This window comes from Capricornis sumatraensis, chromosome 3 (genome assembly GCF_032405125.1).
Source record: "Capricornis sumatraensis isolate serow.1 chromosome 3, serow.2, whole genome shotgun sequence".
Lineage (NCBI taxonomy): Eukaryota > Metazoa > Chordata > Mammalia > Artiodactyla > Bovidae > Capricornis > Capricornis sumatraensis.
Window position 1 is genome coordinate 171,987,855 of NC_091071.1, and position 21,009 is coordinate 172,008,863.

At 46.3% G+C, this 21,009-nt stretch overlaps 1 protein-coding gene across 1 annotated transcript in view; it reads left to right on the forward strand.

Annotated features, from left to right (window-relative positions):
- The window catches only part of LOC138076558 (RH-like protein), a 39,619-nt gene extending 18,786 nt beyond the window's left edge, over positions 1 to 20,833 (forward strand). The window contains exons 4-10 of the mRNA XM_068968783.1: positions 992 to 1,139; positions 2,077 to 2,243; positions 2,968 to 3,105; positions 5,962 to 6,095; positions 12,401 to 12,480; positions 17,145 to 17,218; positions 20,807 to 20,833. Coding sequence (XP_068824884.1) covers positions 992 to 1,139; positions 2,077 to 2,243; positions 2,968 to 3,105; positions 5,962 to 6,095; positions 12,401 to 12,480; positions 17,145 to 17,218; positions 20,807 to 20,833 — 768 coding nt within the window. The remainder of the gene's footprint in view (positions 1 to 991; positions 1,140 to 2,076; positions 2,244 to 2,967; positions 3,106 to 5,961; positions 6,096 to 12,400; positions 12,481 to 17,144; positions 17,219 to 20,806) is intronic.
- Positions 20,834 to 21,009: the final 176 nt, after the last annotated feature.

Genomic DNA, 21,009 nt, shown 5'->3' on the forward strand with positions numbered 1-21,009 from the left:
ATTTAGAAAGCAAAGGAAAATACATCCTTGAGGGCAGGTCGATCCAAAAGACAGGAGAAGAAGAGAAACCCTTTCCCTCCTCCTGTTGTATGTTTTTTTCCTCCTCCCTCTGAGCCTGCCCTATGTAAACTGGGCTAGCCAGGAGGGCTGTTTGTTTAACCTGAGGTCCTCACTCCTTTGTTCTATTTTCACAGGCTTTTCCCTTCTTTGTCTTTTAGCCACCACTGGTAAAGCGTCTGCCTCAATGCAGGAGACCCGGGTTCAAGCCCTGGGTTGGGAAGATCCCCTGGAGAAGGAAATGGCAATCCACTCCAGTACTATTGCCTGGAAAATCCCATGGACAGAGGAGCCTGGTAGGCTACAGTCTATGCGGTCGCAAAGAGTCAGACACGACTGAGCGACTTCACTTTATTCTGGACTCCTTTTTCCTATTCTATCTACCTAATATTTGTAAAGCAAAATTAGCACATAGCTTGAATTTTCTGAAGATTTTAGCTTGGTATTATAAAATCTCTGGCAGCTTCATGTTGCAAAGTTTATGTTACTCATACTCCATGCAAAGAGTTGAAATTCTGCCAAAATGCAAGAAGCAGTGGGGTACGTGTCCATGTGGCTTTTCCCCCAGGTAAGTGGACTTCGGCCCAAAGCAATCAAAGCCAACCAGAGGGGAGTTCCCTGGTGGTCCAGAGGTTATGACTCAGCGCTTTCACTACTGTAGCCTAGGTTCAGTCCCTGGTGAGGGAACTAAGATCCCACAAGCTGAAAGGTACAGCCAATTAAATAAATAAAGCCAACCAGAAAACTACCAGGAGTAAATAAATACACAGCAACTCATGGGGCTCCTCTGACAGGGGGGCTGCTGGGTGGAGTCAGTCTCCTGACTTCAAGTCACACCTCTTGCATGAAGGCAGAACTTCCTAAATGGAACACAGGGATTTCCCTGGGAGCAGAGGCTGCTGATGCTCACTGCTTCCACTGGGTTTTGTTGCAGATGGACAGCCATGTAAGCATGATGTATATCCACATGTTTGCGGCCTATTTTGGGCTGACTGTAGTCTGCTGCCTCCAGAAGCCTCTGCCCAACGCATCGGAGGACAAAGATCAGACAGCAACGAGCCCCAGTTTGTTCACCATGCTGGGTAAGGACAAGATGATGTGGGTGGGCTCAGATCTGGGGTGAGCAGGAGGATCCAAAACAGCTCTGCAGAAAAATCTCTCTGCTTTTCCAACTTTCCCCGGGGTGTCTGAAGCCCCTTTGTAATAACCCATTTCCTCAAGCAGTATTTGATGAATTCACATCTTTGAAGGAAGCATTCCCCTCTAGGGAAACTCTCTTCGCTGATACCCAGAGGAGAGGAGAGACTTGTTACATCTCAGTTTAAATGAGGTTATCTGGGAACTGCCTTGGTGATCCAGTGGTTAAGAATCCGCCTTACAAAGCAAGGGGTGAGGGTTCAATTGCTGGTTGGGGAACCAAGATCCCACATGCTCCAACTAAGACCTGATGCAGCCAAATTTAAATTTAAAAATAAATAAATAAGATTAGATTATCCAATCCTTTTGTCCTTAACTTAAAGAAAGGAATTGGATGGATGAAAAAAGGCAGACTTGGGAGTGGAGGAAAGAATGGGAGCTGGAAGAGAGAAGTAATAATGTCTAATTTGAAGGGTTTCAGTAAAAGTGATGAACTTAGAGACTAGCAGAGGCTTAGAGGAAGGAAATCAGGCAGTGAGACTGCCAGCAGGCAACTGAATACCAGGACATGGGGGCAAGTGGAAGAGTTCCATTAATTTTTAAAAAATAAGCATGTGGCCATCATAGGCTAGAGTCAGGAGGCTTGGGTTTTGGTGATTTCAACTCTCTGGGCCTTTCTTTTCCTTGCCCATAAAGTATGTTAGCTGGGCCCTGACGACTTAAGAGTTCAGAGAGGAGACCAGATTTGTCCAAAGTTGATGAGCAAGAAAGTAGCAGAGACGAGACTGGCCAGGTCCGGGAGCCTCCTGTCTGAAGTCCCCTGAGGCTGAGGCTTTGGAGCAGGAATGCTGGTTCTGGCCACTGACCCTTTCTGGTCCGCAGGCACCCTCTTCTTGTGGATGTTCTGGCCGAGTTTCAACTCTGCTCTGCTGGACGTTGCAGAGGAAAGAAAGATGGCCGTGTTCAACACCTACTACGCCCTGGCGGTCAGCACAGTGACCGCCATCTTAATGTCAGCCTTGGTTCACCCTAAAGGGAAGATCAATATGGTGAGGAGAGGGGCTGGCCCTTGGGCAACACTTGGGCCATAGTCATTCATTAGCTTCTATTTTGGGGGGCATTTACTCATGTTCTTTTTCAGCACTGGGCTCAGAGTTTTACATAATTCTTAATTCATTTAATTCTTACAATAGCCATAGCAGTAGGTACGATCAAAGGGCTTCCCTGGTGTCTCAGTGGTAAAGAATCTCCCTGCCAATGCCAGAAATGTGGGTTCGATCCCTGAGTCGGGAAGATCCCTTGGAGAAGGAAATGGCAACCCACTCCAGTATTTCTTGCCTGGAAAATCACATGGACAGAGGAGCCTGGTGGGCTCCTCTGTAGTCGATGGGGTTGCAAAAGAGTCAGACGTGACTCAGCAACTAAGCAACAACAGTCACAATCAAAGCTCCCTTTTTCTGGTGACAAAGTTAAAGCCCTGAATGGCTAAGCACCCAAGGATACATCACAACTAAGTGTGAGAGCACGGCTAGGCTATTGAGTAACCGTGCTTTCAATCTAAATGACTCCCGATCAGGGTGACTGCTCCCTGAGCCTGAGACATGGGGTGAGATAAGACCACGGATGGAGTCTCAGCAGAGGGGAGGGGCTGGTTTCAGGACTGGAGATGCAGGGAGGATGTTATAGTGTTGTCTTGCTAGCAGCTTACCGAGTAACTTAGGGAGATGCTGTCCTCTAGCTTACTCCATTCACCCACAAGCTATTCCTTTGCAGACTCACATCCACAAAGCAGCGCTGGCAGGAGGTGTGGTTGTGGGCGCCCCTTCTAACCTGATCCATTATCCTTGGCTTGCCATGGTGCTGGGATTCCTGGCTGGGATGATCTCCATCGCGGGAGTCAAATACCTGCAGGTAAGGAGCTGGGCAGCTAATACCTGCTGCTTTGGCCTTATGCCAAGGTCCAGGCCCCTAGACCATGGTGGGCCATCACGTATTGCCATGGGCTGCATTAGGCACTGGCAGGCAGCTCCTCAATTTAGCTTCAGAGCTTGGGTGAGGGACCCGTCCAAGTTGGATGGTGCTTTTGCTAAGATCTGGGGAGCAAGTAACAGAACCTAATCAAGCTTGCTCAGGAATAAGGGGGATTTGTTATAAGGCTACTGGGACACCGCTGAACCCAAGGATAGGAGTGCTGCTGAGAGCCCAGGCATGATGGACACCAGGGGTGGGAGTGTTGTGGGGAGCCCAAGAAGTTCCTGCTCTTCCTTTTTTGCTTTTCCTGAACATCTGTTTTCTTTTCACTGTTCCTTCCTCTTCTCCTCCACATGGTGGAATGTCATCTTTCTCTTCAAGAAGGCAGCCAGGTGAAATTTCTTGGTACCAATTGCAAGTTCTTTGGAGAAGGGATTCATTGGTCTAACTTGGATAATGTGCCCATCTTTGGCGGGGGGGGGGGGAGATAGGGCACGTGATACATATACAGCTTTTGTCCATGAACCATGTGAAGGGGGGTGGGAAAGGCAGCACCCAAAAGAGGGATGCTGGGTTGATTATCCAGATCATCTTCACTTCTGATTGTTTAGTTCTTCTTCTGAGCGGATGGATTTATCCTCCTTCAATATTCGACAGATAAGATCACACTGCTCCATCATAGCCCATTTGTTGCAACACACTTCCAAGAGAAATATTTAAGAGCAACAAATCTTCGTAGGTTTGAAGACTTGATGGAGGAAGAGGGAATAGATTCTTGGTTGACACAAGAAGCTGAATTTGAATGAACCGTGGATATTCAGGGAGGCAGTTTCAATCCCAAATAGGGAAGAACTTACCAACAGCTCAATCTGACCACAGATGGAGCAGTCTGCTTTTCATCTTTGAAGTAGAAACACACATCTTTTATCTCCTGTGACTTTGAGGCCCTCTGATGAAAGTAAGATGTGCACAGCCAAACATGTATCACAGGAATTTCCTAGAAATCCAGTGGTTCAAACTCCAAACTTTGACTGCCAAGGGCCCGGTTCAATCCCTGGTTGGGGAACTAAGATCCCACAAGCTATAAGGTGTGGCCAAAACTCGTGTATCACGAGTTATCATCAGGCTCAGTGTCCATCATTTTCTCTGTGCCTCAGGTTGCTTGATTCTATCACCAGGGGAAGGATTCAAAGATGATTCACTGATTTTTTTTCATTCATTTGCTCAACACATTTAACAGTTATCCTGTGTCCCAAGCTATAATGTAGTGAAGAAAATGGACAAATAAACACAGCACAGTTTAAGAACTGCTACTAGAGCACATCTAAGCTGGCCTGAGATGGGTCAGGAAATGCTTCCCAGGGTAGAGGACGTCTCAGCTAAGCATTGACAGGAAACTAATATTCACCAGGGAAAGAAGTGGGAAATGTCCTCCAGGCAGAAGGAACAGTGAGTTCAAAGGCTCAGTGGTGAGAAGAGAATGTGACCCAATCAAGAAACAGAAAGATGTTAAGCATCAAGTTCATCAGGGAGTGTGTCTCTCACCAGAGCTTTGAGAGACGGCTGGTGCTCAGGAACACCTCCTGGGGGAGCTGAAGAGTCTGAATTGTTAATCTGAACACAATGAAGATTCTGAGAAGGGAACTAGCCTGATAAAATTTGAATTGGAGGCCTTTCCTGGTGGTCCAGTGGTTAAGATTCCACCTTCCAATGCACAGGTCATGGGTTCAGTCTCAGGTCTGGGAACTAAGACCCCACGTGCTGCAGGGCAGCTAAGTCTGTGTGTGTCACACTACTGAGCCTACACACCACTAGTGTCCCTGTGCCACAGTGGAAGATCCTGTGTGCTGGAACCAAGACCCAGTGCACCCAAATAAACAGATTCATTTTAAAATTTGCATTGGCATCCACATCTGTTGGCTCACAGCCAGCTGGGAGGTCAAATGATGAAGTGGAAGGAGTGCTGACTAGGACTCGAGTGGTCAGCTTCTTACCTTTCAATCAGCCATGTAGTCTCTTGAATGGAGTTAACTTTGGGCTGGACAAGTGGGTTTCAATCAACCGCTGGGGACATGGACAATGTCTGGAGACAGTTTTGGTGGATATACTTGGGAAAGGACTGCTTCTGGCATCTAGAAGGTATAGGCCAAGGATGCTGCTGAACCTCCTACAATGCACAGGAGGGCCCCTCAGTGAAAAAAAGTGAAAGTGAAAGTCGCTCGGTCATGTCCGACTCTTTGCGACCCCATGGACTGTACAGTCCATGGAATTCTCCAGGCCAGAACACTGGAGTGGGTAGCCATTCCCTTCTCCAGGGGATCTTTCCAACCCAGGGATCGAACCTAGCTCTCTGGCATTGCAGGCAATTCTTTACCAGCTGAGCCACAAGGGAAGCCCAAGAATACTGGAGTGGGTAGCCTATGCCTTCTCCAGGGGATCTTCCTGACCTAGGAATCGAGCCGGGGTCTCCTGCATTGCAGGCGGATTCTTTACCAGCTGAGATCCCCCAACACAGCCCCAAATGGGAGCAGTGTGGACCATTGCCGGCAGCACTGGCATCACCCGGGACTTTGTTAGAAGTGTAGAATCACAGGCCCCAGACCTACTAAATCCAACTCTGCATTTGGATGAGCTGCCCAGATGCTGTGAGTACACATGCAAATTGTGAAGTACTTATTTAGTTGAGCCCTAATGCCCATGACCCCTGGATGCCCTGGATGCCGAGGGTCTGGGAAAGGGTGGGGACGGTGTAGCAGTCCCACATGTCGCTCTGCTGATGATGGTGTTTGTCCCCAGGCGTGTCTTCAGCAAACGCTGGAACTCCACGACACCTACGGCGTGCACTACACCTTCGGCTTGCCGGGTCTGCTTGGAGGGATCGTCAACATCGTGCTGATGGCGCTTCAGGCCCAGGGAATCGATAAGTCCACGTGGGTCACTTGGCTCAGCCCCCTATCACCCCATCCATCTCAGGAAGGAGTGTGTCCAGAGTCCTTGGCTGGGAGTGAGGGGCATACACTTAGGGCCAGGCAGTCAGAAGGCCTCAGTGAATATCTGTTGGCCAATTTATTCCAAAATTCCAGATAAGTCCCCACTTTGTATGGACTTATCACCTGTCCAGGTCACTTCTTTCTAAAGCAGTTAGCTTAAGTGAGAGGAAAAGCTGATAGTCCTGAGGCCTCTCCAAATGAAGACATAGGAGGCAGTCAGGCCCAAACCAACTAAGTCCATTTTTCGGCCCCTGGTGATTTAGGTGGTGGTGAAATAACCATGAGGTCTTGACCTGGGCCATGCTACCTAACCTCTCTGAGCCTCTGTCTCCCCATGGCAAATGAAGATAATGATAGTACTTGTTGGAAGCTAGGCACTGTGTGGTTAAAAGGATATGATATGTGATATGTTCATGTAGGAAAATGCAGAATACTGCTCATCCCTGAGACCCAGAGAGGGAAAGCGTGTGGTTAATGTCTCAATTGTAAGGTAGGAATGTAAGTCCCTGGACCAGAATCAGGTCCTATGCCCCCCAGGCAATAGACAGCAATGATCAGAACTCTGACCATAGCTTTCTGAAAGTTGTTATTTTCTTGTTCTCGCTTTCTGGGTTTTTCTTTTGAGCTTGTTTATCTTCTGAATGTGGCTCACACATAATGAAAGAGTGACTTGGGCATGATACAGGAGTAGATTTTTCCAGATGAACCCATATAGTGATAACAGCAATAAAATTACTGATGACAATCAGTATTATTTATTGACTGCTTTCTAAGTACTAGGCATTAAGCTAAAATCATTAAGTGCATCATCTTATTTAATCCTCACAACTACCTGGTGAGGTGTTATTAGTTTTCCCTAAGAATTGATACCTTGGGGGAGTTAGCTGTCTGAAGTCACATGGCTGGAAGCTGGCTGTCGAGGTGGTGATCACCAGCGGAGGATGATGAGAAATTGTGTTTGGAAGCATCTCAGAGAAATCATGGAGAGCTAGGTTCCTTATAATTCCAACAACAGAGACAGCCATAGCCCCAGATTATAGGAATCATCTATGAGCAAACGAGACATACATCCTTGAGCTGCTTAGGGATGAGGAGTATCCCATTTGGGGATGAGAAGAGGATGGTATATGTGAAGCAAGGCATCTCAGTGATGGACTCCAAAGGTGTTCCTGCCGCTGTTTTAATAACTGTGTGACTGTCGGCAATCTCTTTCCTCTCTGCGGGGCCCTGAGTCCCCCTCTGTAAAACAACAGGTTAATCTAGCAGGGTCCTACACTCAGATGCCTGTAGGGGCCAGACAGGTAAGGTTAAAAATGAGACCAGCAGGGGGAGGAAACCACAGGCATTTGTTCCCAGTGCCCAGCAGCTTAAACCATCCAGAGACTTGGGATCAGGATTGCCAGATCTAGTGACTTTTTAAGAGAAGGCAGAAATCCAGAGTTATGAACATACTCCCCCAAGTACTGGCAAAAGATTCAAAATCATTAGAAACACGTGCGTGCTAAGTCGCCTCAGTCATGTCCAACTCTTTGTGACCCCATGGACTGTAGCCTGCCAGGGTCCTCTGTCCATGAAATTCTCCAGGCAAGGATACTGGAGTGGGTTGCCATTTCCTTCTCCAGGGGATCTTCCCGACCCAGGGATCCTACCTGGGTCTCCTGCATTGCAGGCAGATTCCTTACCATCTTGGCTACAGGGAAATTCCCCATTAGAAACAATGTGTGGACCAATTTCTGTTCGTGGGCTGCTGACCTGGAACTTCTGGATCACTTGCCCTCCCCTCCCCCGAATTCTGTGATTCTCTGGCTCTCCCAGAACAGTGGTTCTCAACAGCAACAGTATCTCCTGGGACTTGTTAAAAATGCAAATCCCCCCCTACCCCAGACCCACACAATTAGAAACCTGGCTGCGGGACCCAGCAGTCAGTTTTCTCAAGTCCTATATGTGCTTCTCCTGCAAGTTCAGGTTCAAGAACTATTGGCCTACAGCAAAAAACAGAAACAAAGCAAAACAAACTGCCAATCCGCTGCTAAAGGATTAACGGCTGGCCTTCTGGTGAAACTAAGCCCTGACTTAGAGCGTTTACTGATTTCCCTGGTGCCAATACTCTCTTCATGGCTGATTTCAAGCCATCAAAGTGATACTCCCAAACATGGAGTTGAGAGGAGATGAGAGCTGTCGTCCTGTTGAGTCTGCGTGAGCCTGACTCCAGCACCATCTCCAAGTCAAGTCTCGTCAGGATGAGATAGCTGAGGACCAAGTATTAGTTTTCTCTCCTCTGCAGGAACTTGGCAAAGGGGAGGGCACAGTGACAGCAATGACCTCTCTCGGGGTGGCCTCCGGTCTGCTGGAAGTAAAGGGCACAGGCCTCGGGGACAAATAGAGCAATGTCACACTTAACAGTTGTGTGACTTTGGGCAAGGTATTCAAACTCTCTCTAAAGTCTCAGTTTTCTATCTGTAAAATAGGATGATAAGATGCATGTCCCAGGGCTGCTGTGAAGATTCAGCAACATAAAAGAAAGGGTTCAAAGGCTTCCCTAGTGGCTCAGACAGTAAAAAATCTGCCTACAATGTAGAAGACTTACGTTCAATCCCAGGAGGAAATGGCAGCTCACTCCAGGATTCTTGCCTGGAGAGTCCCGTGGACAGAGGAGCCTGGTGGGCTACAGTCCATGGGGTCACAAAGAGTCAGACACCACTGGGCAACTGACACTTTCACTTTCTTACAAGAAAGGGCTCAGGACAGTGCTTGGCACGTAGTAAATGCTCAACACACGGCCCCTTTCTTTACGATAGTTACTGACGCTGCTGCCTCTGTAAGAGGAGCATCTGGACTTAACGGAAAGATGGCAAGAGGACTGAGCTGGTCGTCAGAGCACTTCCCAGGGAGTGTGGGTCAGCTGCTTTAGTAGCTCTGTGTCATTGGACACGTCATTCCAAAGAATGACTTTTCATTCATTCCACGAACAGCATTTGCCCATTTCCCTATTCGGGTGAGTGAGTGTAAATGAGTCAGATGCTGTGCTTGGAGCCTGGATGGAGCGTTTTTCACAAATTGTGGGATTTTAAGTGGTGTGAAGACACACTGGAAGAGCACCGGATCACACAGTGAAGGCGCCCTTTTGCAGTTCTCATGCAATTTGTTGATTACATCAGGGGAAAAGGCTCCCCTTAGGGCTGAGTGTCTCCACGCTCTTCCTACCCTCACTGACCTCCAACTTCAACAGCAGCAGAGGAAACCTCAGTCTGAGATTTGCCCCGGCTGCTGCATCTAAAGGAGATTAAAGCAATATTTTTTTTTTCATTGTATCTTGGTTACCTCCTATTTCTCTTTTAAGCTAGTGACACAAAGTTCCTTTTAAATAGGTTTATTTAAAAAAATTTTTTTAAGTTTACTTAAAGAAAAATATATGGGCTTCCCTGGTGGCTCAGATGGTAAAGCGTCTGCCTGCAACATGGAAGACCTAGGTTCAATCCCTGGGTCGGGAAGATCCCCTGGAGAAGGAAATGCCAACCCACTCCAGTACTCTTGCCTGGAAAATCCTATGGACGGAAGAGCCTGGTAGGCTATAGTCCATGGGATTGCAAAGAGTCAGACACGACTGAGAAACTTCACTTTAAAGAAAAATATTAAAAACAAAATAGTATCCCTGGGACTTCCCTGGTGGTCCAGGAGTAAAGAATCCGCCTGCCAAGGCAGGAGATAAAATCCCCATGCTAGGTGGTCACTAACCCCGAGCGCCACAACTACTGAGCCTGTGCTCTAGAGCCCAGGAGCTGCAGCTGCTGAGGCCTTGCACTCTAGAGCCTGTGCTCCACCACAAGAGAAGCCACTGCGACGAGAGGCTTGAACACCGCAGCTAGAGAGCAGCCCCCGCTCGCCACAGCTAGATGAAGCCCACACTCAGCAATGAAGACCCAGCGTGGCCATAATGAAATGAATAAATAATAGCAGCCCTGGAATGCAGATCTGGCCAAATCTGAGAAGGGAGCCCACCGATGCTGAAATTTGGCCACTTTTGTGGGTAGACTGAACTGCCTGGTTTGAATCCCTAGAAACACCCATTCCAAGCCACATGGCAATGGGACCCTTGGTTCATTTTCCTAACCTGCACCTCACATTTGTGAAAGAGAGACTTTCAGGCGGTAAACCGTAGAGGCTGAAGCCCTGGCACAAGGAGGCCACCCTGCGTGGGGAATGTTAACACAGCCATTTCTGCCTCATCCATTTCTACTCTCAGATGGCAGCAGGGTAGAGCGAATTTGGGTTGTAAGTAGCAGATTTGGGCTTAGCCTTTATCCTACATGCAATGCAGGAGACCCTGGTTCGATTCCTGGGTCAGGAAGATCACCTGGAGAAGGGAATGTCTACTCACTCCAGTATTCTGGCCTGAAGAATTCCATGGACTATTCCATGGGGTCGCAAAGAGTCGTCACGACTGAGTGACTGGCTTCTTGCTTTTATTCTACCACTTACTGCTTTTCTAAGAAACTTTTTGCTTGTAATTCAGTCTACTTCCAGAGTAGTCAAGTATCATAAGGGTTGGCTTCCCTGATGGTCCAGTGGTAAAGAATCCAGCTGCCAATGCAGGAGGCACAGGCTCCATCCCTGGTCCGGGAAGATCCCACACGGCACAGAACAGCTAAGCCTGTGCTCCGCAGCTATTAAGCCAGCGCGCTAGAGCCCATGCTCCGCAAAAGAGAAGCCACTGCTATGGAAGCCCGCATACTGCAACCAGAGAGCAGCCTCCACTCGCCGCAGCTAGGGAAAAGCCCCCGTAGCACCAAAGCCCCAGCACAGACGAAATAGAGAAACAAACATTTTAAAAAATGTATCATAAGAATACCACTTAATGACTTCTGACACGGCCGATAACCAGCACACAGAAATCTGTGTCCTGTCCCAGGGCAACCACTAACCTGACTTCTAAGAGCAGCAGTCTCTCCTGGTTTTGTCCTTTAAATGCATAAAATCATACAGGAGGTCTGGTCTTGTGTTCTTCTTGGCTTCTTTTACTCACCTTTGAAGTTGTGAGATCCATCCATGTCGTTGAGTATCTCTGTAGATTGTTCATTCTCATTGGAGTATAGCATTGATTTGTGCTTGGGCTTAATTGATAAAGGCAGCTGAATGACAACATGGAGAGGCCAACGTCATTGAATGGAAACTTCAGTGTTCCAATTGCCATGGAAATGAGAGGCATGGCATACCATGCAGGGACACGTGAAAGCTTACCACACGCAGGGACCAGGCAGTAGAGAGAGACGGGAGCAGAGACTATGTCTTTAGGACTAGAGTGGCAGGGGAGGGACACAGGGATGTCCCCTCTAGGCCGAAAGTGAAAACACAAATGTTAGAGCTTGCAGTTGGGGGCTTGTAATGAAAGTTGACTTATGAGAGATCAAGGTAAACAATGTTGACACTTAGTTTGGCCCTGCAATAAATGAGTGGTAAATACAAAATTTAAGAAAACATAGAACAGAGTTCCATTATATGAACACAGCACGATTTACCCATTGTCGATGAGCATTTGGGTAGTTTCTAGTATGGAGCTAGTATTGTTGTTATGAATGTTCCAGCACTTTTTTTTGAACCTACAAATGCATTTCTGTTGAGTATATGCCTAGAAGTTGAGCTGTTGGATCATACAGTTTTCATGCAATCTGCTTCAGTGGATACTTTCAGTTTTCTATTGTGGTTTATACAGTAGAAACTGAGAGCTTCCTTTACCTAATATATAATTTAGACATCAGACTTACTGTTTTAATTTTCATTTCCTTGATGACTACTTAAGCATTTGAATACCTCCTCTTTGGAAATGTCTGTTCAGTTTCTTTTGCCTACTTAGACATAAAACCTTTCTTTTTCTTGCCCTGAGAGACATAAAACCTTTATCTTTAATTGCCTAATGAGGAAACTCCGGACTCCAAGGTTAAGTGCCTAGGGTCACACAGCTAGTGACAGAACTGGGACTTGACCTTGGGTTTTCTGACTTCTGGTCTAGTTCATTATCCATGAACTAAAGTAAGCCAAAGAGGATCCTGAAATCCCTTCTTCCCCTTCTGCGTGTCTGAGCAGCTTTGCAGGAGAGCGATGGGAAGGTACTGCCTGGGGAGGGGACATTCGTTCTCTTGGCGGCCCTTGCTGACAGCGTCACTACTGATGCACATAGTCCTTTTGGTCCCCAGTGACCTTTGCAGCCTGATGCTCAAATGTGACCACATCTGCTTTGTCATTTCTAGGCGTGGCTACCAGGTACTCATTGACGTCGGGACATTGGGCTTCACCATCATCATGGGTGTGATCTCTGGTCTCTTGACAGGTCAGTGTGAGACCACCCTTCTTCCACCATTGTCCAGGGTGCAGAGTCTGGGCCGAGATTGCAACTGCCCCATGGTTGTACATGTATGTGTCCATCTCCTTCCCCATGAACCCACCTCCTTCAGCTCCAGCCAAATGAGGCGAAGGTCTCATATCTTGACTTAAAAAAACAAATGAACACAGAATCACAACATTTCAGAATCGGGAAGGCCCTCAGAGGTCACCTGAACACTGTAGCCTCTTGAGCCCAGGACTGGTGATTTCACTGAATTTTGCACAGAAGACTAAGGAAACCCTGAGGCTTACAGAGCTTACCTTTTATTCCCTGATAACACCTAAACTGCTATTTTGTTCAGCAAATAGACCAGGTACACGGACACAGCAGTGAACAAACCAAATTCCCCGGTCACACTGAGCTGATATTCTAGGTGGAGAGGGAGTTTTCACCATAAACAGGAAAAAATATGGTACATCAGATGGTGATAAGCACTATGAAGAGAAATAAATCCGGGTAGGGATATGCAGAGTCATGGCGAGAGTGGGGTGCTCTTTAGGAAGGGTAGTAAGGAAGTCCTATCTAAGAAGTTGACCTTTAAGCAAGGACTTGACTGCAAAGAAGGAGGGAGACATACTGCGTATTTATTTGGGAGAAGAACTTTCCATGAAAAGGGACAGCAAGGCCAGAGGCACTGAGGCAGGAGCATCCTTTGCCTGTTCGGGGAATAGCAAGGATGTCAGCGTAGCTGATGTAGCTGGAGAGGTGGGGAGAGGGGAGGGGCTGGAGGCAGAGCGGCAGCAAGGCGCCAGATCATTCTGAAGATGGGAGGCCATTAGAGATCTGTAGGCAGAGGACTGAAGTACGTTTTTACTTCTGCAATGTGACCGAAGAGCAAAGAATCTTGTGAATGTGACTGTGAGGGTCGCTCAGTCATGCCCAAATCTTTGCGACCCTGTGGACTATAGCCCACCAGGCTCCTCTGTCCATGGGATTCTCCAGGCAAGAATACTGTAGTGGGTTGCCATTCCCTTCACCAGGAGATCTTCCTGACCCAGGGATCAAATCCGGGTCTCCCACATTGCAGACAGATTCTTTATCATCTGAGCCACCAGGAAAGCCCCCAAAACACATATGGCATGTGGGATCTAGTTCCCTGACCAGGGATCAAACTGGAAGTGCAGAGTCCTAACCACTGGCCCACCAGGGAAGTCCCAGAAGAATCTTCAGGAGACATCAATCTGCCTGTCTTACTTGCACACAAGATGAAAACATGCATTCTGTCCAGAATTGCTCGCTGTTATTCTACAGGTAAATTTCTTTTCTTGGTTAGACTCTCACTTATTGTGTCTCTAAGCAGGGAGTGAATGCCAAATAAGAGACAAAATAGCCAAAGCAGACTAAAGCACACTAAAGAATGGTGTGACCTTGGGTGAATGGTGTGCACTGGGCATTGGCTGGCTTTCTGTAAAGTGGATGGATTATAGTAACTAATCATTTGGCATACTTTCAGCTCTAAAACATGTATGATAGTACTTTTTTTGGGCCACACGGCATGGTTGGATGGCATCAGTGACTCAATGGACATGAATTTGGGCAAACTTTGGGAAATAGTGAAGGACAGGAAAGCCTGGCATACTGCAGTCCATGGGGTGACAAAGAGTCAGACATGACTTAGTGACTGAACAGCAATGGCATGGGGAGTCTCAGTTCCCTGACCAGGGATGGAAGCCACATTCCCTGCATTGGAAGCACAGAGTCTTAACCACTGGACTACCAGGAAAGTCCCGAAAGTACTTTTTGGAATTTTCGAGAATGAGATTGGCTAGAATTGCTTTAATGTATCAATTGGCCTCAGCTTTCAACAGAGTCTGAGATGACTGATTAAACACAGATGAGAACAAGGCCTCCTGCCCTAAGTTTACATTCTATTGGTGGTGGCAGTCCAACCCTGAAGAGAGTTGCCAGATTTAACAAGTGAAAACACAAGGCACCCAACTGAGAATTCAGAATGAACTGAGCATCCTGCATTTTGTTTGGCAGTCCCACACCTGGGCCCTCATGCCATTCGCCACTGTCAGCAGCGTAGACAAATGATGCTGAGTGGTGCTGCCTTGTAAAGCAACTCAGAGGGCTTCCCATGCTTTACTGAGATCAAGAAAGAGAATACACTCCTATTATTCCTTTGAGAGTTAAGAACAATGAGCATTCATCTTTACATGTCGCCTTCTGCTTGAGGAAACTGGTGATTAAAAAGTGCTTGGACGGGATTTCCCTGGTGGCCCAGTGGTTAGGACTCTGCACTTCCACTTCAGCATCTCAGGTTCAATCCCTGGTCAGGGAACTAAGATCCTGCACGCCACTTGGCCAAAAAAAGAAAAAGACAGCCTTCCGTGTGTTGTGCACCACAAACACATTCCCTAATATTTCCCCAAATTAAAAAAAAACATTTACTTGGACAATGTAAGGGGAAAGAGGCCTCCAAAAAGCCAGGATGGCACCAAATTGACCCCCTAAAATCAAGCATTTTACCCATGAAGAGACTCCTTTCTGTGAAGCCCTCCTATAGGCACTTAGGTAAGAAACAATCTTGGCGACTTCCCTGGTGGTCCAATGGATAAGACTCTGTGTCTCCACTCCAGGGGCACAGGTTCCATCCCTGGTCAGGGAAGTAGGATCTCACATGCTTTGTGGTACAGCCAAAAGAGAGAGAGAGAGAGAATAAAAAGAAACCATCTTATCAAGCATGGTTAAGGGTTTTCCCAGTTCAGGCAGATTAAAAATAGCAGATTAGAGTTAGGTTTCCAGAGGTAAGACACACTGGTAGAAGTGAGCAGTGAGAGCAAAGAGCCTAGCAGGAGAAAGCAAATTCTTAAAACCGGACACAAGAACATGAGAAGCTTGGGCTGCCAGAGAACAGGCCAGTAACTTTCAGCAGCTGTGGCTCTTCTCCACATTATATAGTGCCTTTGATAAATGGATATTCCTGTCAACAACTCTAATTTTTTAAAAAAAGTCTAATTGTGTCCAGTGTTGTCTCACAAGACAAGAAAATATATTTTAGATGGATTTTCATCAGTGATGAGTAAGCCTCAACTATCTGAAAAATATATGTAGGCAACAGAGGTTCATTTATGAGTAATTCTAGCTAAATGAGGTGTGTCGGTTACACTCTCCATGCCAATATCAGTTAAAGGCACACACTGGAATAGGCGAGTGTGAATGAGCACACGCCTGCTCTTGTTAACCTTACTATTTAATACATTGGGATGGATCATCATTAAAAATACACAGATAAGTCTATCAGTGGCATTTCCCTGCTTCACATGAAAGGTAAGCACGACTTTATGTGCTGGAAATGCCACTCTGAGCAGCTGGGGGAATGCATAGGGCCCTAGCTCTCTGGGCAGAGGTGGGATGCCTGACAAGAACAAGCACAGGAGCACATGTTATTACCTGCTCTCCTAACTAGTGGAATCTGGAGCTGAGGTCGCTGTGACTTTCTTGGAACCAGGCAGGATGAACCTGCAAGGGTGGCTGTTTGAGTCGCTCTCCATGGTAGCTCTTGTGTTTAAATGAATCAGCTTTTAAGTGAGGCTTTGTCCAACAGGGTCCTTTTCTGTCTCGGGAAGCATGTTAGATCCATGACTATCACACACCTCTCAGCGTATCTAAATCCTTTGGATGTAATTGTTCTTAAAGTGAAGTGAAGTTGCTCAGTCGTGTCCAACTCTTTGCGACCCCGTGGACACCAGGCTCCTCCGTCCATGGGATTTTCTAGTGGGTTGCCATTTCCTTCTCCAGGGAACTTCCCAACCCAGGGATAGAACCCAAGTCTCCTGCATTGTAGACAGATGCTTTACCATCTGAGCCACCAGGGAAATCACGAGGGCAGTCTAATTACTCTAAGACATGTCTATATTAGATAGGTCAACAAACAAACATTAATATCAGGTGTTTAATACTGAATATTTCCCAGTTCACATGAACCTGGAATGTATTGTTTAATTTAGAATTATTTGATTTGTAAGCGCTTGCCTTTTTCTAAGCCAAATAAATAGAGCTTATTTACAAATTAACATCAAAAATATTACCCAGAGACATACCAAGACATATTTAGACAGACACAGTGCCAGATCTAGCTTCATTTTCTAAGTTTAGTCATGAATTAGATATTACAAGGAGAAGGCAATGGCACCCCACTCCAGTACTCTTGCCTGGAGAATCCCATGGACGGAGGAGCCTGGAAGGCTGCAGTCCACAGGGTCGCTGAGGGTCGGACATGACTGAGCGACTTCACTTTCACTTTTCACTTTCCTGCACTGGAGAAGGAAATGGCAACCCACTCCAGTGTTCTTGCCTGGAGAATCCCAGGGACGGGGGAGCCTGGTGGGCTGCCGTCTCTGGGGTCGCACAGAGTCGGACACGACTGAAGTGACTTAGCAGCAGCAGCAGATATTACAATTGTTCTTACCAGTTCCTTTTAAAAGATCGCTATAGAATTAATTAAACTGGTCCAGGAAGGACAGTGCTTTAGTGTGTCTATCTCCTGGTTGTGGAAGATAAAAAGATTTTTGTTCAGTTATCATAGGTGAGATAAGATAGTCTGATTAACTTTGAGATAAATGCAATCCTCTAAATGTGTAACATTTATTTATGAACTTAAACAGGTTTGCTCTTAAACCTCAACATATGGAAATCAACTCACAAGGTTCACTACTTTGATGACCAATCTTTCTGGAAGGTAAGATTTTTAACCTATTAATGTCATAAGTTTGGAGTGCATGGACTTAAAAAGATACCTGGGGTATGTATGTTAACTTGGTGTTTATGGAGAGTAAAGTAAAAAACAAATGAAAATGAAGTAAGGATCACTGGAGGAGAAGCAAATCCATGATACGTGTGTGCGTGTGTGCGTGCGCGTGTGTGTGTGTTGGTGGGGGATGGGAAGGTAATAGATGTTCCCATTTCCCTGATGCCTCAAAGTCACTGAGGGTCAGGGATGTGGGAACTGACACTGGCCACGTCTCCTCCCCATCTGGAGTCACCAAAGTGGGCTAATAGTTCGACACGAAGGTGATAGAATCCTGCGTTGCAAACGCCAGAAGGCCCGCAGGGGCCAGCAAGTCCAGTCCCCTCATTTGCTAGACTTCCGAGCGGAGTCATGACTGTCTAAGTTCTGAGAGGAAGAGCGGGGTAAATTACAGCCAGTGGACATGAGAAAACTTGTAGTATAGGGATCTGGGGTCAGTGAGTCAAGAGACATACAGCTCGAACAATTCAGCGACCACTAACAGTCTAGGTGGCATTGTAGGGCTAGGAAGAAGGTCGGGCTCATTCCCTGAGACCCCACTGCCTTCCTCCCTTTGACCTGCACTCGCAGTTCACCAAGTACTCTGATGTGTGTTGCCTTAGGTAATCTTCCAGCTGATGCTGAGGTTGGCTTTCTCACCCAGCAGGCCAAGATACTGACCACTAGGGGGACACAGAACCAGCCCTACTATGGACCTTGGTATTTAGGTCTGTAGGGGCCAAACTGAACCTACAGAGAAAACCCACCTCTTCTCCTTCTCCTTTATCTCTGCACTCCTCTTCTTCTTGAAACAGCTTTCTGGAGGCATTCTTGACAACAAACTGCACATATTAAGTATATAATTTGATATCTTTAAACATATTTATACACCCCTGAAACCATGACCACATCGAGTAAGAACATATGTGACGGGACTTGCCTAGTGATCCAGTGGTTAAGAATCTACCTAACTAATGCAGCGGGTACTGGTTCAACTGTTGGTCAGGGAACTAAGATCCCACATGTCCCGGGGCAGCTAAGCCCATGTGCTGTAACTACTGAGCCCTCCTACCACAACTAGAGAGGCGGCGTGCCACAATTAAGAGCTGTGCGCCACAATTAAGAGCTGTGCGCCACAGTGAAAGATCTCGCATATACAACGAAGATCTTGCATGCCACAATGAAGACTTGATGCAGCCAAATAAATAATATGTTTTGAGGGAAAAGAACATATTCACCACCAAAGATTTCATCCTGCCTCTTAGAAACTGCTCCCTCCCAACTCCATCCTGTTTCATCCCCAGAACTGATTTCTGTCCCATGGATTTGCTTCAGTTCAGTTCAGTTCCATTCAGTCACTCAGTTGTATCTGACTCTTTGCAACCCCATGAACCACAAGATGCCAGGCCTCCCTGTCCATCACCAACTCCCGGAGTCCACCCAAACCCATGTCCATTGAGTTGGTGATGCCATCCAACCATCTCATCCTCTGTCGTCCCCTTCTCCTCCTGCCCTCAATCTTTCCCAGCATCAGGGTCTTTTCCAGTGAGTCAGCTCTTTGCATCAGCTGGCCAAAGAACTGGAGTTTCAGCTTCAACATCAGTCTTTCCAATGAACACCCAGGACTGATCTCCTTTAGGATGGACTGGTTGGATCTCTTTGCACTCCAAGGGACTCTCAAGAGTCTTCTCCAACACTACAGTTCAAATCATCGATTCTTCTGTGCTCAGCTTTCTTTACAGTCCAACTCTCACATCCATACACGACCACTGGAAAAACCATAGCCTTGACTAGACAGACCTTTGTTGGCAAAGTAATGTCTCTGCTTTTTAATATGCTATCTAGGTTGGTCATAACTTTCCTTCCAAGGAGTAAGCGTCTTTTAATTTCATGGCTGCAGCCACTGTTTCCCCATCTATTTGCCATGAAATGGATTAGCTTACCTTTTCTCTAACTTTACGTAAATGGAACCACATGGCATGTACTCGTCTGGCTTCTTTTACCAAGTGTAATTATCCTGGGATCACCCACGTGGTCGTGTATAATTTGCATCTTGAACCAGCTTCTCTCTATAGCCACTGGCTTCTCCCAACAGCCAGTCTCTCCCAGGCCCCTGCAAGTCCTCTTGTCCTTTTAGCAGAAGCAGAGTAATCCAGTGAAAGGACTCAGGAAACTGGTTTAATCTATCCATTCATTCCATAAGTATTTATTGAGCAACTGTTATATATGAAGCACTCTGCTCATGAAGATACCATAAATAGGACAAATATCCACCTCAATTATTTGAGCTGCAGTAAATCCTTGCTGAACAAATGAAGGGAAACTGGGGGACCCCATCTAACACTAGCCCCTGTGGGAGCAGGTGAAACAGAGTATGTCCCTGGTACAGTAAGACCTGGATTCTAGTCACCTCTCTGCAAGGTCTGATGTAGGCAAGACCTTGACTTCTCTCACTGGTTAAAAAAAGAACAGTAACCTTTGTTCTACCTCAGGGGGTTGTTCTGAAACTCAAATGAGGTCATGATATCTGTGACTACATTCTGTCTAATGCAAGCCACCACGTGATCATGAACGTTTACGACTCGGGGTTTAGACAACCACAATGGAATGTGTTAAGTCTCACAGCTATCGCTTACTGCAAGCCTACCGTTTCTGAGTCTGTGCTGGATGCTTCTCAACATTATCTGATCTTATTCTCACAAAAACCCTGCGTAAGAATAAGTCTCCCCATCTAAAGATGAGTCACTTGTCCAAAATGACAGAGCTAGTAAATGGTGCGGGAGGGAGCTGAATTGGTGTCTGTCTGGCTCCAGAGACACGTGTGTGTGTGTGTCTTATGTGTTATGGTCAGCTACTAGAGAACGGCTATTTCCGCCCTCATCTTCTGATTTTTTTTTTAACAGCTGAGTAGAACCATTTTTTCAGCAGGATAATACTTACAGCTTGCATTTGAAATACAAGAATATGAACTTCCCAAGCTGATAAACCCAGGAATGATTTTTTTGTAAACTATCCAAAAAAGACATCTGAAACATCATAAAATGCCCTTATTGTATGTCATAGAAGCAGACTACTAGAGGTTACAAAGGACATTCCTTCACTGATTGCCCAGACCATGCTAAGTGCTTCCTGAGTTGGTGGGACACTCACCAACCCCAAGGATACCCATCTCATCCTTGGATGACAGAGGACACTATTGGGTTGGCCAATTAAGTTCATTCAGGTTTTTCCATAAGATGTTATGGAAAGAACTACTTTACATGGTGACGAGTCTCCTTCACTGGAGGTGTTCAAACAAAAGCCAGGTGACCATGAACGATCCATGCAAAGAGCTGAATGAAATGAGATTGACCCAAGAGGTCTTCCAATTCAGATTTTTTGAAAGAACTTTGTGATAAAGGTTATTTGTGATAAGACCTTTATGATTAAGTAACATTTTGGGCAACATAAGTTTCAAAAGGTCAAATCAGAATCAATATGTGTGCAATATTGAGTGTGTAAGGGTTCATCTGTAATAAAAAGTTCACTTTCCTTTTACAGTTTCCACGTTTGGCTGTTGGATATTAAGGGAAAGCATCCAAGAGAAACAAGGCCTGTTTGAAAACAAGACAACTTTTCACCATTGGCCATTTGTGTGTGTGTGTGTACAACCACTTATTATAGCAAAGTCTCCTTATGTACAATGAGACAGGTCAGAGATAGATTTGATACTAAAAAGACTAAAAACTTAATAATCTTATAAT